This window comes from Stylophora pistillata, chromosome 4 (assembly GCF_964205215.1).
Source record: "Stylophora pistillata chromosome 4, jaStyPist1.2, whole genome shotgun sequence".
NCBI lineage: Eukaryota > Metazoa > Cnidaria > Anthozoa > Scleractinia > Pocilloporidae > Stylophora > Stylophora pistillata.
In genome coordinates, this window is record NC_142522.1 from 14,176,396 (window position 1) to 14,203,507 (window position 27,112).

The window sequence follows — 27,112 nt, forward strand, 5'->3', positions numbered from 1 at the left end:
ACTGCGACCACAAAAGCCACATGGGGAGTCCGTGCCGTTCTGTGTTTATCTTTATTCGCATGGCAAAAATTCATCGTTTGTCGGCGCAAAACTATCCACAGAAGCTTCAGATGATTTCTGGGACAATTCATCGTCTGGAAAAGTCGACATTTCCCGACTGACAACGAAACAGTTCTCAAAAAAGTAATATGTTTGATTCTCTGTGCAGCGAGCAAAGAGAGTTGTGACAAAGCAAAGCATAAGTTTGTTGAGCCTTTGACGTCATGATTACGTTTTTGCGGGCTCCGCTGCCATGTTTTCAGCAATTTTTGGACGACTTTGAAGTGGTAAAAATTGGTCATCGAAGGTTTGTTTTGAGTTTTTAATGGCAAAAAGGGTCTTAACTTGACCCAATTCAACATTCTGCGAACAATTTAGGCCGAAATAAAATGGTCAATTTTCGTCCCAGGGGCATTTTAACGAGAGCAACGAACGCTTGTGACATCCATTACTCGGTCCCAGGTGATGACGGAAAAAGCTTGTATCAGGAGAGATCGGGAGGGCTCTGGGGAAGAGAGATCATTTCGCGCCTTATGCCTTATCCCGCCTTTCCTGTCAAGCGGCTGTCAAGCGGCTGTCAAGTTGATTTAAGACTTGAAAAAGACGGGAAAATGCGTGTCTGTTTTGTTTCAGGATTTTTTGATAGATTGACGTTTTCAGGTATCAATAATTATTTATTCAACTTTTAAGGCAAATGTTATGACGTCCCCTTAATAACGCAAATGTATGCTGTATGCATTTTTAGAACCGGCGCGGATGTTAGAAGCCGAGGTGATCCTTTACTGATGATGTCCTTAGTCGTCAAAAATTTGTAAATTATCCAGTCCCAACAATTTGATCATTGTAAAGAGACAAACTTAACTTAGCGACGTGATAATGTTGAGCGTCTATGATGACTTGTTTATCAATGACTGTACTAACAGCGAAGTAAAACAAGCAAACTGTCATTTCTAATGCATTTTCATTATTCTTACAGATTCTTTAACATGAGTTGCAGCCATTGCAATAAAAAATTTCGCTTAAGTAACTGAGCATAACATCTCGTCCGTCAAGTTTGTGGTTAGAATTTTACAAGTACTTACAGTTGATGTAGTTATAGGACTTGCAAAAGTTCTTTCTCAATCCCCTCCATAATTGAAAGATCTAGCAAACCTCAGCCTTGCGAATCCAGCTAGCTTAGTTCTTTATGTACTTTTCAGGTCGTGATGCATTTTTCTAGACGAGTGTAAACAAATAAAAATTCAGATCATGGAGATGTCACTAAGTAGACTTGTCTTCATTGTGTTCATAAGGCTAGCCACAATGACCAGAGAAGGTAAGAACATCATGATTTGCAACCAAAGATGCCATGATTAGTATGCATTGAGGAATATAATTATATTTGCATAAAAGAATCTTCAGACCTCTCATTATTTGTAAGTTTGATTTTTAAATTTAGATGTTGTAAGGTGTCCAATATTGGTCTCAAAGTCTCACCTCATTCAAAGTTCTCAAAAATCAGTACTTTGTTCATATGTTGCAGTGAATGCATTTTCTCCAAACTGTTCTTTATACATATCCCATGGTACTGATGGGGAGAATAATTGTTTTGCAATCAGAACTTTAGTTGGTTATCTTTTCCTTTATTCTCATAAGTAAACTATTGTCTGATTCAGTGGTGACATCATAAGGAGAAGTAAGATGCAAGTCACTCCAAGGGGTAGAAGGGTTAGAGAATATTAGTAACAACTGGAGCACGGCTTTTGAATTTCGAGCCCTCTGAATGGCTGAATAGAGGCAGGTAATGAGCATGTAACATAGCTCTGAGTGCATAACCTAGCTGTAACAAATGGTCAATGTATTCGTCAGCCAAGTGAAGAATAATGACATTTCTGTGAGCAAACCGAAGAGCAATGATGGAAAAAAAATTGTTGTGCTGAGAGTTTACAAGTAAAGAAGTAACAGAACTATGATGGATTAAGAAAATTTCCAACACAAAAACAGGCAATTTTAAGTGCATTTGAAATTTAAAATTTTAATTTGATTTCATTGAATTGATTTTAGATATATGTAAGTTCATTTATTTTTTTTACTAATTCTGATAATTATTTCTCTCATTATTATATATACCAGCCCCTACAGGCCTGAATGTGGTTAAAAGAAGCTTCACATCAATTGTTGTCCGGTGGAGCCCTATTTCTGATAGTGATAGACCTGACTCTCTATTGGGATACAAGATAAGATATGCAAAGTCAGACAGTGATGATTATGCTTTTATTGAAGTTAAGTCAGATATAACTGAAGGCTTGATTAGCAACCTTGCCGAGAACACTGAATACCAAATTTGTGTGGCTGGTTTGTTTGATGAAGGAGTTAAACTTACAGGATCGTATTCAGACAAAGTAGTTGCCAAGACAAAAGAAAAATCAGGTAAGTTTGTAATAATCAGAAATGATGTTTGTGTTGGAAATTCATAGTTTTCTATTAGCTAAGTGCAATAGCTTAAGCACTTGGGAATAGCTAAAGCACAAGGGGAGATTCGAGAGTTAAAGCTTGGGCTAAGGCTGAAGTCACACAGTCCTACAGGCAAAACCATTTCACAAAGAAAATCTAAAAATAATTGCTCCAGAATTTTGTGACAGAAAGAAATAATGGTAGTAGGTGATTTTTCAAACTACATCTTTTGGGGATACACTAGAGTTATAATAATAACTTCACACTGGTCAAGAAGTCTATAATACCTGATGGCTGGTGTAGCTGGTCTCCTTTGAACAAGGTAAAAGAGTTGCTGGAAAAGTGTGGCCTTGGAACAAACTGCCAAACATGACAGCTAAGACTACAGCTTAAGTTGTGGCCAGTGGTTCCCAAGGAAGTATGGTCATGCTGGGTTTGTCAGGCTTTCACATTATAAGCTTGATTTTCATGGCACTTCTGGCCAAAATCCCAGATAGCCACCTTGGTGGTCACACTCTGCAAGCCTGGCCAAGTTCTTTTAATTAATTATGCTCCTAATGAGTAGGTTTTTGGTGGCCATAAAGTTAAATTAATCCCCATAAAATTTGATAAATCCAAAAATTTGCTAGCCAGCATATTATGTAAGTCGTTGAAACTTACTTGCTCTGATGGAGTCCTAATTTTTCTATTTATGGTGTCATTTACCTATGATAAAGTGCCAAAGCCTATGAATGATATTGGGCAGAGCCTAATGAAACTGACCTGCTATCAACTTTGGTTGCCACAGGTCAGAAAAAAAAATAAAATTCTTTAAGATCAGTGAATTTCAATTTGAGTCAAGGAAAAGTCACATCTTTGAAAGAAGTCAGGGAAAATTGAAATTGTAAGTCAATACAAAGCCCATCATTTTGTCTTGATGAGGGATGGTGAGACTTTCCCTTTTTGTGTTGATGCTCTAAGTCTCTTTGTGTTTGTTACAATGAAAGTGAAATTTAAAGTTGGTTTATAAATGAAATCATACATTTTTTTCTTCCATTTCATTGTTTTTTAGCATTTTAAATTCTTTGGTATATTTCATAGACATGAAATGTGTTGAATTGTAAGATTTTAGTTTGATGAAATTAAAGAAGAAGCTGCAGATTTTGGGTTTCCGTGGGAAGGGGAGTAATTGGAGTTACATACTTAGCCTCACTTCTATTCAAAGGCGCTTAGTACATAAACATAAGTGAGCTATTATAGTGTGTTATTAATTATATTGGTATATGAAAGAGATTGGTTCGTTGATAGGTTCTCTCATGCTGTTGTCTTACAGGGAATCCTTGTGAATTTAATCCATGTCTAAATGGGGGATCATGTGCAATCAAGGCACACAACCAGTCTTTCAGTTCATTTCTCTGTCAATGTGCTGTTAATTTCACTGGCAAAACTTGTGCTGTCTACATGAGTGGTATGTTAAGTACAAAATAAAATTTCCATGTTATTTCTATATGAAGGAAACACTCCAATCAGACATTCTTAATCCAGCCAACCTATAGTCAGTTTCGCATACAATACCGGTCAGTGTAAAACGCAGACTGCGGAATGCAGACTGCAGACTGGGGGTAAAATGAAGACTGAAGGTAAAATGCAGACTGTGGACTGCAGACCAGGGGTAAAATGCAGACTGCAGACCAGGCTTAAAATGCAGACTGAGGGTAAAATAAAATATTAATAATAAAAACAAGACTTGGAAGTGTTTCTATACCCGTACCCGTAATTTTTTTTTAAAAATCCTGAAGACTCAAACCAAAAGGCATTTATTTGCCTTAGTCAAACATATTATCAACCTCAAGTTCTTGAACTCCCCATTTTGTTGAACCAAGTTTCCCAAAAGCGCCTAAATGCTTTCGCGAATAGGTCTGGGACCGAGTAACTCTTTCAGCGTTCAAATTCTTCATATGGCCTTGGAATTGTTTGGAAGACAAGGCAAGAAAACACGACAGCACAACAACAAGACAAGGTAAACTTGTAGGTATCGAGCATAGTTTGTGAAAGACATTAACACAAATTATCGAAAATTACCATGAGATCGTCGTCCTCGTTTACCGACATTTTATGGTGCCATGCCATGTGACTTGGGGATGACGTGACTTTTATACTGCGTGAAGCGGCCTTTGTGTGTTTCGTGAGTCCTGACGTGACAATATTTCACTGGTACGAACACTCTTTATTATTTTCATCCTTAAGACTCGTTTTTTTTATTATTAATATTTTACCCTCAGTCTGCGTTTTACCCTGGTATGCAGTCTACAGTCTGCATTTTACCCTCAGTCTGCATTTTACCCTCAGTCTGCATTTTACCCCCGGTCTGCAGTCCGCAGTCTGCGTTTTACACTGACCACATACAATATAGGGGTCAAATGACTTGATTTTTACACTTTTATATTATTTAAAACAGTGTGGTTCTTCTATGCTTTCTAAGAGCTATTTCAACTGGTTGGGGCCCTGTTTAGGTCATTTGTTTTGTTTAGTTTGTGTGTGTGTGTGTGTGTGTGTGTGTGTGTGTGTGTGTGTGTGTGTGTGTGTGTGTGTGTGTGTGTGTGTGTGTGTGTGTGTGTGAAACATATGAATAAAGGGTTAAGTTTCTAAAGAAACTGTGGTGCTGCATTGGTGGGGTAGCAACTAGGTAATTTGGCTATCATATGATCAACTAAGTTGAAATTGTAAATTGGCCACTGTAAAGAGTTAGAAAGCTGACATTTCAAGCATTAGCCCTTCGTTAGAGCAAGTGAAGGAATTGTGGGTTGTGTGTGGGTTTATATGCATATAAGGAATTGTGGGTTGTATGTGGGTTTATATGCATATAAACCCACACACAACCCACAATTCTGTCCTTTTGCTCTGATGAGGTGCAAATGCTCAAAACGTCAGCTTTTTTATAACTCTTTACATTGACCAATTTACAATTTCAGCTTTGTGTGTAAAACACTTTACTCTGGAATTGCTTGATCCTTCCATCCAATTGTGTGTTATTTTAAAAGTATGGATACAAGCAAATTGCCAGGAAACCTGACAAATTAAAATACAGGAGACTGCTTATAAATTGGCACTGGCCTATCCAGAAGGCCAATACTAGCAGTATACTTTAGGTGGATTGATGTCAAGGAATGATAACTCCAGGAAATCATTTTTAAAGTATAATATTACTTGTTCCACTCTTTGTAAACAAACACTCTTATGTAATCTTCTTTACCATCAGTTGAATCACTTATGATTTCCCAATAGTTTTCATAAGTTTTATTCATTAATTCTTAATAAGTTCCTGATTTACTTTAATAAACATATGTACTTTATAGCCATCAGGGCACTCAATCCCCATGAAGTATTCATGAGCTAAATGAGAAATTGAGCCAGACCATAAATATGAATTAATGGCTACTATACAATTACTTTAATTAGTACTTGTGTGGATATTTTTGTTGAATGCTTAATGAGCACTGCTTTTGTCTCAGTAAATTGGCAAAATTAGCAAAATTGGCAAAGGAAGATCCTGCTGCAAAAAAGGTAAAGCTGGAGAAACAGCTGAAAAGCAAAACTGCGAATCAACAGACTGCTTAATAAGTAATTCCTTTATCGCTGAAATGAGTTCCCTCGGGTAGCCATGATTTCATTCAGACGATTCGCAGTAATAAAGACGATTCGCATCAAGGCCACCGGGTATGCTTACTGAAACGAAACTTCGTTTTTAATTTTATGTACGACAAATGTAGATTTGATTGCAAATTATTTGTTTGTAATTTGGATGCCAACGTGGAGAGGAGTGCCAGGACTGTTTTTTTTTCCTGATGAAATGGTTACCATATCTCTCTTCTTGTTCTCTTGCTGCAAACATTCCCCCAGCGGGATCACCCATTTAAGAGATTATAACACCCTCCTGATTTTTTAACTTTTATTTGAAAATACTTTTTCCAAAATGAGTCCGACGCTTTTTGAGATTTTAAAATTTTTCCTTTTGTAAACTTAGGTAAAATATGTCTAACTTCCATCTAGTCCAATAACAGAAAAAACGATTTTTTCGGCCTTTGAAAGTGAGAAGTAACCTTAAATTAGCACCTAGTTTCAAAGGGGCAAATTCTGACTAAAGGAATGCAATTCTTATCAAAATGGTGTACTACAAAGAATGCTGCTTTCTCTCTTAAGAGGAATGAAAATAAGTTTCGCTAAGCTCTCTCGTTATTTCAGTTTTTGGAGATTTTGACATTTGGTTAAATATGTATTAATTGCTTGGTTAATGAAGTATAATCCTATTTGGTGTGAGGTATTCTAGTAAAGAACGCAATTGTTAAGTGTACGCTCTTTAACAGACATGTGCAAGAGTGCCAAACCAGAAGATTCATATTACATGTAATGATTAACTAGATTATAAGTAATTTATACGATTACATGACAACAATGAAGGCAAGATTAAAGTAAATTGCTGAGATGGACTAATGCCTGTGATGAGACTACAAAAAAAAAAAAAAAAACAGCTTTCAGCTGCCATACATTATTTTTATTTCTTGTTCATGAGAATATGATGTTATAAAAAAAAAAGTCTATATCCTTCATAGTGAAAAGCTTTTCTTTTTAAATTACCTTTTAAGTAGATAATGTTACAACATATTTGTAATGGGAAGTTTTATTCCACTAACCTAGATATTCCTCCCCCACCCACAACATTTCCACTGTCTTTTTCCTTTTTTTTAATCAGATGTTCCATGTTACAGCCCACAAGTAAGCTTGCTTAATGTCTCACCAAATGCACCACCAGACCTGAGCATTAATAGATCAAGACTCTTTGTAACCCAGTCTGAGGTAAAGTTGAATTGTGAGTTGTCCCACAGAACAATATTCCTCTGGCACGTTTATCAGCTGGGTGAAGAAGATACACCATTACTTTCAAGGAATAGCTCCTCAGAATTGCTGATCACACCACACTTGTTGCCAATTGGCGTTTATTTGGTTCAACTCACAGTCAGCATGATAGGAACACCAGTGTTTGGGGTCAGTCAGGGTTATTTCAAGGTGGTGAGTAGCCCTTTAGTTGCATCTATTGCTGGAGGAAGCAAGGTGGCCAGAGGACTAAACAAAACGTTGGTTTTTGATGCATCCCTGTCATTTGATCCTGATGAGGAGAATCGAAAATTTTCAGGTTGGTATAAGCCAGCTAGTACATGTCTTCATACAAATTTTGTGAGTGATGAAAACGAAAATTAAGTTGGGGCTCAGCGTAATTCCTGTGAGCCCTTTTTAGAAGTTGCACTTTTAAGGACGGTTAGAAGTAACAGAAATACTGACCATTACTTTTGGCATGATTTAACCGATACCTTATACCACATGTATGTTGTGCTATTCTAGGCCTCAATTTTACATGGCTGTGTGGAGTAGAGTCACCGTTGAATCTTAATCACTCAGATGAAGCAGGATGTTACTATAGGGCTATTGGTAATGAATATTTTCAACAAGAACTCAGAGTGAACAACAGTCTTATGGCAGAAAATACTTCATACTTTATAACAGTAAAGGTTACAAAGGATGATAGGCAAGCTGAGTTCACTCAGGAAGTGTTTATCGTTCCTGGTGATCCACCAGAAGTGCAAATCAGGTATGTGAATTTAAGAGACTAGGCGCTTGAACTTTACCTCTACTCTACCCTCTTTACAATTTTTGACAGACTTGTACTTCATTTGTACAACTTTTAATACATTAGGGATTATTTCCATAAGCAGGTTATGAATTACCGTTAAAGGTGCAGGAATTAGGCCTTAACTGTTTTAATTGTGACATGCATCACCTTGCGAACAGAATTGTGGCCTGGAATCTCCTTAGGAACGGCCGAAAATGGTTGAGCTCATCTTTTCTTGGAACCGTTCAGCAAATACCTGGAATTGGAAGGATACTTTATGTTATTCCGTTTTATGTTTACGAAAGAGTAAAGTGAGTCCCCTTGAAAAATAGCAAAGAAAAAAAAAACAACAAGAATTGGGTGCCTATGGTATTACATTAAAAACAAACAGAATGTCAGAAGATTGTCGTTCGATAGCGAGAGGAGTATAGGTTTTCGGACTTCCTTTTTGAAAAGCGACCATGACAAAAAGCCTGTGGCTCTTCGCATACTTTGAATGGTTCGGTAAGGTTGTCTGACTGCAAAAATGGAGTAAGACTTAAAATGATGAGCTGACACCATTCTTAAGAGGCCTCTTGGGAGAACGAGTTCATCTTAGAAAGGGATGGCCCATTTAAATTAAATCAGGAGGATAAACAAAAAGTATGATTTTCTTTTGATTTCCATGGGGAAGGCTTTTGCTGTTTCGATGCGAGGAGAAATCTGCGGTTTCTCTGAGCTTCCATTAAAATCAAGAGATTCCGAAGCTTTCTGCTGTTGTCTGACTGGGGAGATCACAAGTTATCACCAAGTTTCCTTTGTTTTAATAATAATAATGGTCTTTATTAAAAGCAATAATGCATCAACCGTGTCATTATTTAGAAAGAATGAAATATAAAACAGATTAAGATAGAAAATACAACTAACTATTAATGGCAGACAATGCTAAAAAGACATCTATTTACAAAAGTGGATTTAAAACCTTTTGTTTGCGTTTTGGTTTGTCATGAAAAACTGATACTCGCCTTGGCCTGTTGCATGTATTCAGACAAAGAAAATCATTTTGCTTAAAAATTTTTGGTCGTTTTATATCAAAACAGGGAGCTCCAGGTAGCTTAGACTCGCGCAGAGGTTGCAACTTGTGCAAAGTAGGAACGCAATATGTACATAGTCGCAAATGTAGTTTGAAAACCATCCTACAACTGGAAATAAGACAGAAGAAAAGGTTATCCGAAAAGTGCATCATAAATCCACGATATAGATAATGAAGATGCAGGAGAGACGATAACTGTTGTAAACGTCATATGTCGTCATCATTACAAAGATATCTTCAGTAGAATAAGCCATCGAGCAAAGATGAAAAATAATTGAGGGAGAATTAACAAAGGATCAAAATTAATGCAAGTCTGTATGTCTGGTTGGCCTAACTTTTCTTGCCTCTTTCTGCTATTCCTTGAGGTTGCCATTTCTTTCCTTTTTGCTTCTGGTTCCATGTCATACTTTTGTTTTCTTTTATCAAAAATTTTACTTTTTTCTTCATGGTCCATTGTTTTGTACTTTTGTTGACGTTTTGAGAGAATTTGCTCTTTGTCATGTACATCCATTGATCAATACTTTTCAGCATTATTTGTAAGAATTTCTCTTTTTCTGGATGGGTCTATGGACCTGTGTTTTTCTGAATAACTTGAGAGAAGGTTTTCTTTCATGTACTCTATTTGAGACCGTGCCCGGCAGTACGTTCAAGAGTCTACAAATTGAGCGATTTTGTGGGCCTATTTATTTAATAGCTTCGCCGACCGGCAGGGACACCGCAACAGCTTGCGCCAATTACTGCGGGCCCAATAAGCCCACCCATCCCACCCCGGGGGAGGACATCCATCACCCAGTAATCTCGTGCGTGGGAAATTAACGTCTCCTGCCCCTAACAAAAAGGTAGCAAATTCTTCTGAATTATTTTAAGACCCCGAGTGTTGGTCCGGCCGGGGCTCGAACCCTCGACCTCCCGCACAACAGTCCAGCGCTCTATCCATTAGGCTTACCGGGTCCATCAGCTCGGAAAATTTGTCCACTAAATTATTTTAGAACTACAAGGGAAATCTAAACTGACATTAAAAGAATTATTCTCAATGGGTTTATTTGAGGTGTTCGGTACTCTTTCCTGCCAATTTGTAAGAGAGCTGCTCTAACGTACTGACCCTTACTGTCACGCCACAGTTCATTAACGGCAGTAACTAACATATTAAATCGAATTTTAAGCGTAGGTGTGGGCCGTTAAAAAAAGGAAATATTATGAAAAAAATTTAAAAGAAATTTAAAAGGATAATAAATGCAAGGAATAAAACGTGTGAAGTCTCCTTACCTTTTTTTCCGTAGCCGCTTTGTTGCCAACAGTCGTTTCAACACTGTTTTTGTCACTTTCTTTGTAACGCGTGCGGTGGCACCAGTCAACCGTATAATAGGAAAAATTATGAAAAAATTAAGAAAAACTTGAAAAGGATAATAAAAGCAAGGTATGTATCGTAAGAAGTCTCCTTACCTTTTTTCCGTAGCTGCTTTGTCGTTTACGGTCCATTTAACGTTGTTTTGGCGACTTTCTTTGTAACGCGTGTGTTGCTACTGGTCAACATAAGTATAAAAAAACTCAAGGCTGGAAACTTGTTCGGGACCGAACACCAACCGTCGTCACTCGAAGGGCGATAAATTCCACAAAAGTCGACCGATCTCCCTAAAATTTCCACCCGCGAGAGCGCTTAGCTATTACCTACCCGTTCCAGCGGCAAAATTTTCCAAATTCCGCTGCATCGATCCTAGAGCCGCTCCGTTTTACCACCCATTCTGGCTAAGTCGCTTGTAGGTACGCGTAATCCTTTTGCCCTTACGGGATTCAAATATCGAAGTGCATCGGGTCGAATTACACCCACGACTCCCCAGATGGTGTTGTTTGACAATAGGGTAAACAAAACAACCTTCCTAGCGATTCCCTGGAGAGTCTTTTATTTGGTCAGATGCGCTGTGATATTTGAATCACGCTCTCGCGGGTGGAAATTTGAGGGAGATCCGTCGACTTTAGTGGAATTTATCGCCCTTCGAGTGACGACGGTTGGTGTTTGGAACCGGTTGAAGTTTCCAGCCCTGAGTTTTCTTAATACTCAGTTGACAGGTAGCATCACACGCTTTACAAAGAAAGTCGCCAAAACTACGTTAAAAGGACCCTAAACGACAAAACAGCTACGGAAAAAAGGTAAGGAGACTTCTAACGATATATTCCTCGCTTTTATCATCCTTTTCAATTTATTCTTAATTTTTTTTTAAATTTTTTTTATTATACGGTTGACTGGTGACACCGCACGCGTTACAAAGAAAGTCGCCAAAACAGCGTTAAAACGACCGTTGGAAACAAAGCGGCTACGGAAAAAAGGTAAGGAGATTTTACACGTTTTATTCCTCGTTTTTATTATTCTTTAAGTTTTTTCTTAATTTTTTTTATAATATTTCCTTTTTTTAACGGCCCACACCAGGCTGTGTGCGCACTCGGATTGCATTGCATTGTGGTAGCGTTATTTTTAATATGGCGGTAAAAACGGTAGAAATGGGTAGAGTTTGAATGAATATTCCTTAAAAGTTAGGCCGTTTCGTTTTCCTTTCACTATAGGTAAATATAATTTGATATATTCCAACGTGTAAAAGTATTGTTCGTGCGCATTTGTCACGTATTATATCGTTCTCAAGGACAAACGCAAGCACTGTATTTTAGCGTATAATTTGAGACCGGTTTTCGAGAAGGTCAAATTCGTTGTATGACGTAGTTTGAAGCCTTTCAAAGATTTGCATGGCCACTTTGATCCTTCTTCAACAGCTCTGACCAAACGTACTCAAACGCGCTCCAACGGTACAAATTGTTTATGCATTTTAAGTGATAGTGTTTAAGACCCTTTTGCGGAGCGAAAAGGCCCATTGTTGTGTTTAGTGTGTTGCGTTACATAGCGCAAGGACATTTATCATTCGTATCGTAAATCTACTTTCCTAAGTGAAGGAAAGTTAAATAATTGCGAGTGTTGTGTGGTAAATCTTCTATCTTGATCATTGAATGAAGGACAGGTTAATTAGAGCAATGAAAAGAGTCACTTGATCCATGAACACCTCTACCTTGTGTGAGACGACACGCCGGAAAGCCGGAAAGCAAAAGGCAGTCGACTGTTGAAAGGTGTTGAGAGGCCTATGCGTCTCCTACCAATCGCTAGCACTTTTAAATCTTCTACCCTCAAAGTTAAGCTCTTATCAGGATATCTATTGATGACTTTCCTTTGCGATGTGATAATAAGAGTCAGTTTTGAGGTGTCATGATTCTCAATGTCCGTTTTCACACTAGAGGACGGACAAATCGTCTGGACGGACAAATCGTCTTAGACGAACAAATCGTCTGATGTGAAAATGGGACGAACAAATTTTTCGACGAACAAATCGTCTGATATTTGGCCGTCTGGAAAGACGATATTTTGAAGACGATTTGTCCGTCGAGACGAACAAGTCGACGACATTACGACTTAAATTCATATCAGACGGTGAAATTTTCGATTTTCTCGCTGCGAGGAAATGGGACTAGCAACAGAGCGAGGTTTTATGGGAAATTTCAACATGGCGGCAGCCATTTTGCTTTACAACACGACCTAGTGTAAGTTCTCTTTGCGCTCACAAGACGGACAACTTTTCGGCACATGGCCTTCTCGAATCAAATTCGACGAACAAGTGCGAGACGATTTGTCCGTCCAGACGATTTGTCCGTCCTCTAGTGTGAAAACGGCCAAATGTTACAAAAGGCAATAATTTCTTCTGTGCGCGCGCTGTTTTCTTCGTTTCAGAGTATACTTCTCTCCTAAAGTAATAACTCCAGAGATACGTTCAAGGTCTGTCTCTCTAATATGCGTTTGCATGTCAAGGGTTAATTCACTGCTGAATATCTCGCGTCTAGGAATATAATTGCTGACTTTGAAATTATTCATCCCGCCATCTGTTGTTGCCATTTGTGTCGAGATTCTTAGGCAGATTGCAGTTTCGAATCTTACTTTTAAAATAACGTCAGTTGCCTCCTAAGAACGAATTCGTCACGGAGGAATGACAGGAGTCGCGCAGGTCCGTCAAACGTTTAACTTTCGAAGGAATGGCAACAATCCACGTATATTCACGCCGTATCTCGCTGCCACCAGAGATGTTCACTCCAACGCGTCAAGATGCAAATAACTCAATTTTTGTTTTACAACCATGATGCAGCGCAATCAGATTGCGTACACCGCCTGGGCCCACACATACGCTTAAAATTCGATCTTAATATGTTAGTTATTGCCGTTGATGAACTTTAGACCCCAAAATCACACACAGTACGCTTGGGCCGCCTGTGGTGTCGACGACCGAGCGATATTGTAGTATGGAAATGCTCGGAGAATTTTTCCACCAAATTTTGTGAAAATTTATGACTGCCGGGCATTTAGTCTAATTTGAAACAATGCCCGGCTGCTGTGCATTTAGTCACAGCGTATGATTTTTCTAAGGTTTTGTTTGCAACGACTAAAAATAGCATTTAAGGTTGTGAACATCCTCGGAGACCCAGGCGCTGTGGGTCGATTTCCAGTTATGGTACGAAGAGCCCCTGGGGACATTGTCTTACAAGACTAGTTCCAAACGGTCGCAGTCGTTCTGCCATCTGATTGGTGCCAGAAAATCTTTGTGTTTTTCTGCCCAATCAGAGTGAAGTGTACTTTAGAGTCCTTTCGTGTGTTTTAACACGGACATAGACTAATAGCTCAATTGCTCGCTATGTTTGTTTGGGCCGTGCGACGGACATTTGCTTGAGGTGAAAAGTTTCAGTCTCAGCACACAATGTAAGAGAAATCGATCAGATTGTCCGCGAAAATCTTACCGGAAATTATACTGAATACTTTCCCAGGTACCACTAGAGAACGTGTTTTAAAGTTTGTGAGGTTTGTATACAACACGATGGTTGCAGTCATTGATATGTCGCTTTAAACGTTAAACGAGATTTAAGCTTAAATCTTTCTAGATTTTTTGCATAATTTGTTGTGACTGAAACTTTGCCAATCCCGTGAAGTTACTTCGTCGCACAGGCCACGCAGGTATGTCGAGCAACTGGCGCTTTCGCCTACGCAGCTTTCTGCTTTCTATGCGCGCCAAAATCTAATCTTCGCTTTGTAGTAAAGTCGTTCACAATACGGCTTAAGTTCGTGGACGACCTCCAGCAAGCGCTTAGAGAAAGCTTAGCTGTGTTTCCGGTTAGCTAATTAAAATCTGAACAAAAACTTATTCACGAGAACATCGTTGGAGGGAGAGGTTTTTTCGGGCAGTTACCGAAGGGGTTTGGAAAGAGTTTAATCTTTCAACTGCTGCCTAGAGTGTTGAAATTCTTGAGCTAGGAAGGCCACGGATTCTCTTCTAGTCTCTTGGTCATTGTCACTTCACCTCTTCTGTCGATTGTTGAAGACCAAGTTAAATACGTTTGATCATTGGGAATCGATCCGATGCTGCTTTCAATGGGAAAAACAAAACCAAAGACCAAGAAATCATGGATGGAAAGGGCGGGTTTGCTTTATTGCAAATGTCAGCTTAATAGTACAGGGTCATCTAGATAGATAGATAGTTTATTATCAAAAACCTTGCAGCCACAGGCTGAATTACGTTTGATTTACAATAAAATATATACTACAAAAAATACATGGCTAAGAAGAACTAATTAAAAAGACAAAAATATATAATTAAGAGAAAAACAATATTACATCATTGCTTTATGGACATAGTGATGGATAAAACTATTTCGAGTACGAATGGTGTGGAGGCGCCGTGTAGTAAAAGAGTGCTGACTCCTTAAATTGACTTCGCACTCATTCTTGGGAGGTAGTAAGCTATAGAGCTTGTGCGAGGGATTAGACAGGATGGAATTAAAAAGCTTATCACATAAGAACTCGCGGCGGTTGTGTAAGGGAACTAGACCAGTCAAAAGAAGCGCCTCATTGTACGAACAATCTGGATAGATAATACGTAAAGCTCGCCTTTGACATCTCTCAAGATCTACTGAAAGGTATTGCGGGAGGCTATGATGATAAACAGGGCATGCATATTCAGTGACAGGCCTAATACAAGTCAAATAGAAGAGCAAAAGTTCCTCCGACTTGACCTGTGCACGCTTAAGCTGACGCAAAAAATACAGGCGCTTGTTTACTTTCTTTACAACTTCGGATACGTGATTATTCCACGTGAGATCGCAAGATATCTGCAAACCTAAGATCTTTGCTTGCTCTACACACTCTAAGTCCTGATCATTAACCTTAATTGGATCAAAGTTCTTTCTAGAGTGACTGAATGTTATGCGCAGTTCCTTGCACTTGGTTTCATTTAATTGGAACTTGTCAGCAGAAGCTTGCGTCGCGAGTTCGTCAACCGCTTGTTGGACTTTGCTGACCTCAGACTTCATGACTGTTTCAGAAATAGTGGAGTCATCGACATATTTCCACATGTCTGTACCCGGGATGATGAGGTCGTTTATCATAATAGTAAATAACCAGGGGCCAAGTTTTGTGCCCTGTGGGACCCCTGATGGGATGGCCCCCCACTCCGAGTAACAGTCCTGACTAAGTTTAACACGCTGTCGGCGACAGGACAGAAATCTACCCAAATCTAATAAGCAAAAGTTTCCACGCTTTGCTTTTCTTTTTTTTCAAGCGAAGATGAGATTAGATTTTGGCACGCACAGAAAGTTGCGCAAGTATCAGTTGCTCGACATGCTTGCCTGGCCCGTGCGACGAAATAACTTCACGGGATTGGCAAAGTTTCAGTCACAGCAAATTATGCAAAAAATCTAGAAAAGATTTAAGCTTAAATCTCGTTTAACGTTTAAAGCGACATATCAATGACTGCAACCATCGTGTTGTTTACAAACCTCGCAAACTTTAAAACACGTTCTCTAGTGATACCTGGGAAAGTATTCAGTATAATTTCCGGTAAGATTTTCGCGGACAATCTGATCGATTTCTCTTACATTGTGTGCTGAGACTGAAACTTTTCACCTCAAGCGAATGTCCGTCGCACGGCCCAAACAAACATAGCGAGCAACTGAGCTACTAGTATTTGTCCGTGTTACAACACACGAAAGGACTCCAAAGCACACTTCACTTTGATTGGGCAGAAAAACACAAAGATTTTCTGGCACCAATCAGATGGCAGAATGACTACGACCGTTTGGGACTAGTCTTGTAAGAGAATGTCCTCAGGGGCTCTTCATGCCCTAACTTGAAATCGACCCACAGCCCCTAGGTCTCCGAGGATAGGTTGTGAATAGAGTACGCAAACTGTTTTACTGGCATCAATATCATAAAAACTAGCGAGACCTTGGTTTGTCTTACGTCATTTGCGAATCGAATCAAAAGCGATACAAATAATATATCTGTGTAAGCCACGGGGATTCCTCAGCGACATTCCATAGATGTGAACCAACCTTTTCAATACTAGCAAATATACCACCTCTGAACAAAACAAAAGTACGATGGAGCACCAGAATTTCCCTTTGAAGCATCCTCGAAATTTGTTGACATGATGCATGCCAACGACTTGCCTGTATTGTTGTAAACTATTCCCTATTTTCACTTTGTAGTTATTAGAAATGCTAGGATTTGCTTATTAGTGAGGGTTCAGTTTTGGTTAGGGTAATTTCAGTTTCGCTCAAGATAAATCTTGAGCCGAAGTAGAAAATCAACATCGTGCAAGATATATCCTTGCATAAATTAGCATAACAAATGTGACACCAAAACGAAAAAACCAGGGAGAATTTACGACTCATGCGCTTAGTGCGCATGAGTAATGAAATTGTAGGGAAAATTATAAATGAGAAAAATTGTAGATGGCGGAGCAGTCTTCTGTTTCTTTGGTGCCAGAAAGGAGAAGGCAATGTTGCATGAAGAGAAACTCAGCTTTGAAAAAAAGGAGGAGGAACACATCGCTAAATACATTGATATGATATGTAATGTTACACTCTGTTGTAGCAGTTGTGATATTTTAGAGTCACCTGTGTATAATTTGTGATATATTTTCACCTTTGCAAAAGAAACATTGAAAAAGGAAAAAGTTGTCAAAGTAGGGGGGCGGTCATTACTATGGGTTCAACTGTGAATCTCATTGTAGTCAAAGTGCAGAATTTGGTTTTGATAAGAGAAGAAGTTAATCTGTTTTAACTACGTTACCTAAATGACCTACAGGTGTGTTGAAAACTGCGCTTCCAAGCTGAACCCATCTGGTAGAATGGCTTTACAAGGCATGTGTACAGGTGCCTCATGTCATGGTAACCTCATCTTCAAGTGGACAGTTTTAAAAGACTTAATTAACTCTTCAAACAGTTCTCAATGGGCTGAGGTTTCACAAATAAAAGAGTTGATTAGTACTCGAGTTTCATCAAAATCTCTTGTTACTAGGCCTGGAGTGCTGACACCCGATGCCAGGTATAAGTTCATATTGACTGCACAACGACCAGGTGGATACCGTGTGTATTCCGAGTACCACGTCACCTCAAACAGCCTGCCTGTTGGAGGAGTATGCAACGTGAGCCAAACATTAGGAGTCACTCTAATAACAGAGTTTACATTTGCTTGTAGTAATTGGCAGGATCCAGACCTTCAGTTGCAGTATGAATTTATTTACCTTACAAGTAACAATCTTCTTAACGTGGCGTACAAAGGAGTAAAAACTAGTTTAACAACCAAACTTCCTGCTGGAGAAAGAAAAAATAACTTTACTATAGACTTTCGAGTGCGAGTGGCTGATATTATGGGGGCATACACTGAAGTAAGAATTCCTGTGCAGGTATGAAATGGTAACAGCAAAGAAACAGCGTTTCTCATTAATCGCCTGCTTTTTCCATGATTTTCATTTCAATCTACATTGTTTATCTTCGCAAGATGTAGCCCATGTAGAGTGTTTATAGACTGCTTTCTTCCTTTTAATTGTAGGTTTTAGAACCCAACATTGAACAAACAAACCTCCTAGACATTGTCAAACACCTCACAACTGGAGATGAGAGTGAACTGAATAATCTGATTCAGTCGGGTGACGTGTCACGTGCTCTGCTATTAACAGCGGCGGCCATTTCAGCCATTCATGTCATTGCAGATGAGAAATTGACGGAAAGTGAAGCTCGTGGTTTGGCAGAGAGACGGAGCACGGTAAGGATTTTTTGTGATGAAACTCTTCCAGTCCAGTCCAGAGATATCGCCTGAAAACACCCTTGAATTGTCTCTGACAAGAAGCCCAACCATTAAAGTTTTAGTTGTTTTTGGAGTCTCGCCAGCTGGGTTGGGTTTGCTGCGAACAATCCTACACTCACACATTAGCTCTCTCCACAGATATCATTGGTTTTTGAGCCTAGTGTAATGCAATTGACCATGCTTAAATGCATCTTATGAGGTATTATAGTGTGCTCACAGTAACGATGGATGCAAAGCGATGGCTAAAAGGGGGTCAAACCTATACCAAATTTCAAGGTTATCCGTCTTAGCTCGATGTTTCAAACTTGCAATTTGACAAATGAAATAAATGCTTCTGCGAATCTCGCACCGCTTTCTGGGAAGAGGCAGTTGTCTTTTAAGTTCTCTCATTTTATTTCATTTAACCAATTTTGACACTTCCGTTAGAACGTATTACACATACTAAAAACTGTAGATTCGATTTGATTCTTTTCAGTATGTTTTGAGCACTTCAGTTCACCTCTTCTCCTTTTTAATTGTTATAGATGAAATCTAACATCATAGCACAGTTATCAGCTATCCCGGTAGAAACTATCGTCAGAGTTCAGCAGGTTTCAAATGTGATCGCCTCCGCCAGTTCGGTCATTGACGAAGTTACCGTGGAAGCACAGGTAGCTAAGTAACCAAGGAATGCTTTTTTTATTACACAAGGACCACTTTTGTAGCTAAAATCAGAGACAAATCGTTTAGTGCTCTGGTCCTTTGAACTTCTTTCAGGAAGATGCAACGAATGCGCTTGAAAAGATGACCTCAGTGTTGAAGGCGGAGAGTGCAGCTGGGGAAAGTTACGACTCGCTTTATGATGGCGCAAAAAGTCTAGTGAATGGTCTCGGTGGCGTGCTAAGGGTAGCAGCATGTGGAGCAAGAGTATATAATTTACAATCACAGGGGAGTCTCAGAATCAAAGCCAGCTTTGTAGATGAGTATGAATCACTCTCACGTAAGAGAACTTCTTTGCGATATTTGTGGACCAGAAGGACCGAAAGAGACGCTAATGGTGCGCAGTTACAGGTGAAGAACTGTTTTGAAATACAAGTTCAAAACTTAACTAACAATAGATCAGAAAAATGAATATAATTAAAAGTGATATTAGGGATTGAGAGGGATATTTGACGGGTTATAAATCCGAAGCCCAACTTCATTGTTTTCCACAACAGACGGGACTTCCTTAAACCGGACCATTTTTCTTCTTTTCCAAACATAGTGCTAATCATTAGCATTATTTTGCCTTGTATGTCTTTGCTTAACTGTCCGCATTTTTTTTCAATTTTTCTTTTTCGGCTAAGGGAGTCTTATAAAATAAAATTGAATTACCTCTAAAGGTAGTGCTCCAATCTTGATCGCTCTAATTTCTTGCTAACTCTCTAGCAATTAGACCGGCATTTTAAGTTACCAAAGAAATTTAGAAAGCCGTTAAAATTTTGTTTCAGGCTCGAATCCATGTTGAAAGTATACTCCATTCTTTGAAGGATGTCGGAAGCACGATCTTGTCCCGCACTCTCGTTGGCGAAGAGCCGAAACAACTTCCAGCCCAGGCCATGTCTCTGTTAGTGTTCCGAGAAGAGCCCAATTTGCTCACTGGGACTGTTCTGTCAAACAAAGGAAACAGTTTTCAGCTTACCTCATTACCCTTCCAGTTAGACAATGATACCCATTTTTTAGATAGCCAGGTAGGTATAAGAACTATCAGAGTGCACAGAACACAACCTTATTTTGAATATTTCACCGTTATTTATGTTGTAGAACGCGCTGTTATACCTCCTAACAAAAGTGTGGCAGTTTGACTTGCGAGGAGATTGTCCATATAGTCGTGTCTTGTTGTACGAATCTACCTCGATGTCACCGCTGAGTGATCATGGTGATAATGGCGAAAGGGCAGTAAACTCAGTATTGGACAGATTCATCAAAACATGCAATTTCTTTCTGCGCTCCAAGCTCCACTCTTTTCAGAGTCGCCATTCGGTGACGTATAAAATCATAATCCGGCCGCCAGAAAGTGACGTCACTTTGCGCAAGATTGCACGACTTTGTTAACCGCTTAACAAACCACTTGTCATTTGAGAAAGCAGAAATTCCATTTGCGAACTCTAAAAACGTAATACTCGGGCAACTACGGCGAAAGAGGTCATGAATGAGCACAACATTTTTTGTGACTTGCTTCGAACCAACTGTTTGATTCTCGTGGAAAATGTACCTTTATATTCTTTTCTCTATGTCTACAGATGGTAACAGCAGACTTTACACTTTTTTCTTGGGACCCCACAGGAGCAAGAGTGACGACTGCTGTTTCCAGCCTTGAACTAAGGAACAGTTCTGGGCATCCTTTGAATGCGACAAAACTGAATGCACTTGTTACCATTAAACTTCAGAACCTCCAGGTCTTCATAAACACATCTCAGTCTCATTACATTGGAGCCAACAGAACCATTTTCTATAAGATAAATGTTTCCCAATTAGGAATGGCTTTGATGCTCAAGATTCGTCCGGAAAGCAACAAGACAGAGTTTGTGGTAACTTTTAAGTATGGAAGGCAGCCGTCTCTGAGTAGTAGCGACTTTAATGTTACAATACCTGACCTTTCATCTTGCGATGAGATGCCAGATGGGTACCTCAACTGCTCACGTGATCCGTATATGTTGTTTGTGAACCAGGAATTTTTCCAGAACAATGGTCTTGGATACTACTTTGTTGGACTAAAAGCCGTGTCACGAGTTTCTGCGATCTCTCGAGTTCGGCGTTGCTCAAAGCAGTCATGTGTGCGATACAAGGAACCGCCCACTGATGGTGCAAGTTACAGCGTACCCCACTACCGTGAAAGTGATGAAAATTACACAATTCAGGTAATGCCGGCTGCCTGCCTGTTCTGGAACGCAGAAATATCCCAGTGGACATCAGAGGGATGCAGGGTGAGATGAGACAAGTTATGGTGACCATAGTTGTAAACTGTGTAAAACGCGTTTTTGAATTGTTTATACTGTCTTTATGTAGTTTTGTATTTTTTTAGTCTCATCTTAACTACAGAGCTTGAAACCTACAATTACGCTCTATTACTTGCCCATTTATCTTGTGGTTGGTGTAAACCATTTACTCCCAGGTAACCGAGATGACGACTCAAGATTATGTTCATTGCTCTTGTAACCACTTGAGCGCTTTTGGAGGTCAGTTACTAGTGGCACCCACTCCCATTGATTTTGATATAGTTTTCACGGAATTGGCTCGTCTACCTGATAGTGGAAACACGGCTGTTATAGTAACTATTAGCTGTGCGTTTGGACTTTATCTGTTGCTGTTGATGTGGGCTCGAAAGAATGACAAACGCGATCTTATGAAGGTGAGAACTTAGAGCCCAATCGTTATCAATGTACGCCAGGACAAACAGAAAAACTGATTGCTCGTAAACTCATGCTCGGCGGGCTACAAGTGACTGACAGAAGGCTGCTAATTGATCTCATTAAGTTTAAGTTATGAAAATAAGCCAAGTGTTGTCGCAAGGAAATCATCCACGAGGAAAGTCTGTTTTTTCTTTTTCAAGGTTTGAACTATATAATTTTTACATTTTCCGAATGGACTTCGAAGGAAAAGAGAAGAAAGAAAAATATAGAAAAACAGTTTTAATTCAAATTCAGAAGCAAAAGATCTAGCCCCAGTTGTTCAAAGGGTGGATAACACTATCTACTGGATAAATCACTATCCAGTGGATAGTACAGTATGTTTCAGTTGTTAACAGTTATCCGCTTGATAAATTACTACCGAGTGGATAGTGCAGTACGTTTCAGTTGTTAACAGTTATCCGCTTGATAAATCACCATCCAGTGGATAGTATAGTACGTTTCAGTTGTTAACAGTTATCCGCTTGATAAATTACTATGCAGTGGATAGTGCAGTACGTTTCAGTTGTTAACAGTTATCCGCTGGATAAATTACTATGCAGTGGATAGTGCAGTACGTTTCAGTTGTTAACAGTTATCCGCTGGATAGTGATTTATCCGTTGGGTAGCGTTATCCGCTCTCTGAAAAACTGAGCCCAGGCGGAGAATGGGAAGAGACCAATAAAATTGTGCGACAGACGAAAGCTGAAGATGACTTCGCTCGTGGAACACAGTTCGAATTAAATGGAACGCTGCAGAAATTCTACACCAGGCTGTGATTCATTTATAGTTGACTTCAGCTGTGTAAAAAGAAGGCTAAGAGAGAAAAAAAATTGTGAAGTCAAGTGGAAGCTTATGATGGAGGTGTATATGGCGTGCTTTTCCCTCTTTGTGTCTGTAGCAAATAAGCAGCATTCTCTCTTATTTCCCTTCTCTCACAGTTATGGTTGTGTACAGTTTGAGCATAATTTAACTAGTTTTCCTTTTTTATCCCTCCAGGTAGGTAAGAGTGCAGTCGTAGGAGTTCCTTCACCTTTGTCTTATTTCGTCGAGATTCAAGTATCTACGGGCATTTGGCGTAATTCGGGCACAACTGCTAACGTTTTTATCACACTAGAGGGAGAGTTAGGTGGCAGCCGACCATTCCATTTAAAGCACGACTCTTGCATCTCTTTCTCAAGAGGGAGTATTATCTCCTTTATTCTTTCGATTCCTGACGACATTGGCCCCATAAAAACTGTCCGCGTATGGCATGACAACTCAGGCACCAGTCCATCGTGGTTTTTGAACCACATCAAGGTCTTCGATCTCTTTACTAAGAAGCAGTGGAACTTTATGTGTTTTGCGTGGCTGGCTGTTGACAAAGGTGAAGGATTGATAGACCGCACCCTTCACTCTACTTCCACGACCGCTAAAGGAATTGACTTTGCGGTTTATGTTCTGAATAGAATTGCGGAAGAATTCAGTGACTCACATGTTTGGTTTTCTGTAGCAGCCAGACCACCAAGGTATCGCTTTACTCGCGTCCAACGTTTATCTTGCTGTCTGGCACTCTTGCTAACCTCAATGTTAGCAAGTGCTATGTTTTACCAGCATGGAACAGTGGTGGGCGACACTCAAGGATCTCTCAGGATGGGTCGTTTTGATGTGAACCTCAAAGAATTCATCGTTGGAGTACAGAGCCTTATAGTAATTTTTCCTACCTATGTTTTGACCGTAGGACTTTTCGTCCATACTCGATCGGTGGATGAGAATAAACAAATGGCTCTCAAAGCTAACGCAGAAAGGAAATCTTTTTCTTTTCCACACCGGTTTGTTTTCGTTCCTTGGCTCCTATGTTTTCTCCTCTCGGCCTGTGCGGCAGCTTTTGTCGTCTTCTATAGTCTACAGTGGGGTGCAGATACAAGTGAGCAGTGGCTGGCTTCGGTTTCAACGTCAATTTTTATAGACATATTTTTAATCGAACCTGTTCAAATCATCGTTGTTGCCTTCATATTGCCCCCTATATTCAAAGAAGGAACTGACAAATTTACGTGGATGACTCGCCCAGCCGACCCAAAGGTTGAACTCGACGATATTAAAGTTGGTGGGCTAAGCAATGATGAGGCTGACAACGAAGAAGTTGAAATACCAAAGCCTTTAAGTAAGAAACAGTTACGTCGTGCAAGGAAGACTCGGCTAAGAGAGATATATATATACTCAGCCTTTCGGAATTTAGGGTCTTACATGCTTTACTTATTGATTCTTATGATTGTTTGCTACGGTGGCCGTAGTAAGCATGGGTACCTGATGACATCATCCATGAAGAATACGTTTGGAGAGCTAAACATGGTATGTGAATTGCTCAGTGGTCATTCTTGGATAATCTTATGGTCTTACAGCCGCCTGCTCTGAAACGAGAGTATAAATATGACGCCTTAATGAAAGCAGTCATGTGGGGGTTACAGTTTTTTTTTTTTTTCATGTAGGAAAGTAGAGAAGAAGGAGAATTGCTTTTGTATCGCCTTTAATTTGCCGTGTTACTGTAATCTGATACATCACAGTCAACGACTGTATTACTATTAAGTGCATTTCATTTTTAATGGTATTTTTATTTATATATTCATAATATCTATGTATTTTGGTCTGTATGTTTTTTATTTACATTTTTATACATTCTTTTATTTGCCCCCCCGAATCATGTAGATATCGAATCACTTCAACACATGGGACTGGGCACGTGACGTTTTGGTACCAGGGCTTTTTGAGGATGGGAAAAAAGTCATTCTGAATAGTTCCAGTCCTTACATTGGAGATGGCGACGCTGTCCTCGTTGGGATGCCTCGTCTGAGGCAGCTACGAGTTAAAGAAGGTATTTTCAAGAAAGTTTTTCAATGTAGATCAAACCAAAATGCTGCTTGTGTTAATTGCGTCCACTTCACCGATTTAAAGGTCAGCTGCAAATGTTGCGTTAATAGTTCAGGAAGGAAATCTCAATTTTAAGTTTGTGAAGACACTTGTCTAAACCAACCTGTAAAAGCAGTTCACATGAAAGGATGGACTATTGGCACAATCGTGGTTGCAGGGACTAGTCGAAGACTTATCCCCTCGAGTTAGCCTATTCTAAGGTTTATGAGTTTGATTTTATTAGTTACAAAATAAAGAAAAAGACAAAAAATGCTCTTCATAGAAGTTGCGCAAAACCCATTCAACAATATTCACTCACTTTCTTTGTGGCGAAAAAGATAATTTCCTTTATAACGATAATCACATTTATTTATGACGCGGTTCAAGCACGCTATGTCAATTCTCACAGTGATTAAACAACTGAATGCTCTTTTGCACTTAGGTCCTTGTGATGTCGGCATAGAGGAATTGGCCACCTATTTCAATTCATGTGTGGTTTCATATACATTCAGTAGCGAGGAAAAAACAAGCTTCCATGAAACAAGATGGCGTCTATTTTCCTCGTCCAAGAATGAGTCCTTCATTAGTCTTCATCAGGTCTGTCCAAGTGCTTGGCATTATTCGTCAGCCCAAGAAACATCAAGCCTTCCATTGTGGGGTAGACTTCATCTGTCTAACTTTTATGGAGAAGGAGGCTACCTGGCTGAGTTGGGCTACGACAAAACAACTGCATTGAATGTCATCTCCGAACTAAACCTGTTTAATTGGACTGACAGGTTTACCAGTGCATTAATTTTGGAGTTCGCAGTTTTTAACTCTCAAGTGAACTTGTTCAGCGTGATTTGGATCCTTACTGAGTTTTCACCAAGTGGTCTCGTGGTCTCTAATCACGTTATTCATACCTTGCACATATATGACATTGGAGGGGGCTACAGTGCTGTTACCGTTACTTGTCAATTGTTACTGGTGGCATATATTATATACTTTGTTGTCAAGGAAACGAGAAAGGTCATAGCAGGTTTTCGAATGTATTTCTCTCAGTTTCTAAACTGGGTTGAAGTTACACAAACTTTTGCAGTCATTGGCTTTGTTATTTCTCACATTATGAAAGAAACACAGCTCTTTGCTACCACAGCAAAACTCAGAGAAAATACTTTTCAGTTTATCAGTTTCGATAGAGTTGTTCTTCTGCAAGACCTGGAAACGGTATTAATATCGTTACTGATATTCTTGAACACTTTGAAGTTGCTCTATTTGCTCAAATTGAATTCCCACGTGAGGCATTTATTTCATGTGATGAAAGGATCTGCTCGGGAACTCGCTCACTGCTCGGTTGCATTCGCTGCCTTCACGTTTGGATGTATCCATGTAGGATACCTTCTGTTTGGAAGCGAACTTTACTCCTTCTCTTCGCCTTTCAACATTCTGCAGTCTCTTCTAGTCGAAGGAGTCGTTGGTGGCAGAGTCGACTATTTTAACGATTGTTGCACAATCATTGGCCCCGTATACGTTACGGCGATAAAAATGGCAGTGAATCTCATATGCATCAATCTTTTCATTTCTATTCTTGTTTATAACTATGGCCGCATCAGGGAACTCTCCAAAGGGAAATTTGATGTTGGACATTTCATGGTGGTGAAAGTGAAAGAACTATTGGGTTGCGTGGGCAATCGTCCGAGAGCGAGCGAAGGCGTTTCTGGGCATGATACACCGAGCACGGAGATCGAGGAGGATATTCTTCCTGAGGCAGCTGAGATATTGGCGAGTTTGGATCGGATTAATCATCTTTTAAATGTTCAATACGCCGAAGAATTTTGTGAAGATCTTGAACTATTTTCTTTGTGGTTTGATCTTCATATGCAAGCCAAGAAATCCAAGGATTTGCGAGAAAATCGGGTCGATGCAAAAGACAATTTTGAGGCTGCTGTAGAAGAAGATTCGGTAGATGCACTAGAATGAAATATGATCTCCTTGTGCAAGATGGGCGATTGATGAATAACTTGCCTTAAAAACTTATCATCGGAAACTACTGATTCGATTTAATTTGATTTTGATCGCTTTCAGAGGTAAAAAGAAAAACTGTACACATGAAGGAGGCATCATTGTCACGTTAACTTTGGAGCAATTTTAGTCATTGTCCTCCCAAGACATTCATTTAGGACTGCTTTTTAAATTGTACGCAGTTATTAGATTTTACTTCGCCATTTCGTTAATGGCTTCTTTAGCAGCTTTAGGGTTTTACTATGTTTTAATATTTGCTATTGCGAGAACTTCAATTATAACTTCTTTGGACCTTCATCAACTACACCTACCAGGCCTTAAAACTTACACGGCTTCGGTGATTAACATTGAGTCAGTTGATTCTTTAAGTTACAGCATTCTCAAGTCATTTTGATGTGGTTCTTCTTTTTAACATTCTTCCGAAGTAGATTATTCCATTCACCAAATAAACTGCAATTGGTGCA

The 27,112-nt window shown here is 39.4% G+C and overlaps 1 protein-coding gene across 1 annotated transcript; it reads left to right on the forward strand.

Moving 5' to 3' along the window:
* Nucleotides 1-1,239: 1,239 nt before the first annotated feature.
* Nucleotides 1,240-27,109, forward strand: LOC111338434 (polycystin-1-like protein 2). The gene is made up of 15 exons (XM_088758944.1): nucleotides 1,240-1,354; nucleotides 2,152-2,448; nucleotides 3,785-3,919; nucleotides 7,202-7,642; nucleotides 7,849-8,095; nucleotides 17,353-17,953; nucleotides 18,100-18,312; nucleotides 18,879-19,004; nucleotides 19,111-19,404; nucleotides 19,824-20,063; nucleotides 20,616-21,299; nucleotides 21,488-21,724; nucleotides 22,761-24,092; nucleotides 24,447-24,612; nucleotides 25,090-27,109. Exons 1-15 carry the CDS (start codon nucleotides 1,288-1,290, stop codon nucleotides 26,604-26,606), a joined length of 6,597 nt encoding a protein of 2,198 aa, XP_088615070.1. The 5' UTR covers nucleotides 1,240-1,287; the 3' UTR covers nucleotides 26,607-27,109.
* Nucleotides 27,110-27,112: the final 3 nt, after the last annotated feature.

Coding starts and splice junctions, on each gene's coding strand:
- LOC111338434 (XM_088758944.1), top strand. CDS start 1,288: ATGGAGATGTCACTAAGTAGACTTGTCTTCATTGTGTTCATAAGGCTA. Junction 2,449..3,784: donor CAAGACAAAAGAAAAATCAG/GTAAGTTTGTAA, acceptor GTTGTCTTACAG/GGAATCCTTGTGAATTTAAT. Junction 24,093..24,446: donor CGTTTGGAGAGCTAAACATG/GTATGTGAATTG, acceptor CGAATCATGTAG/ATATCGAATCACTTCAACAC.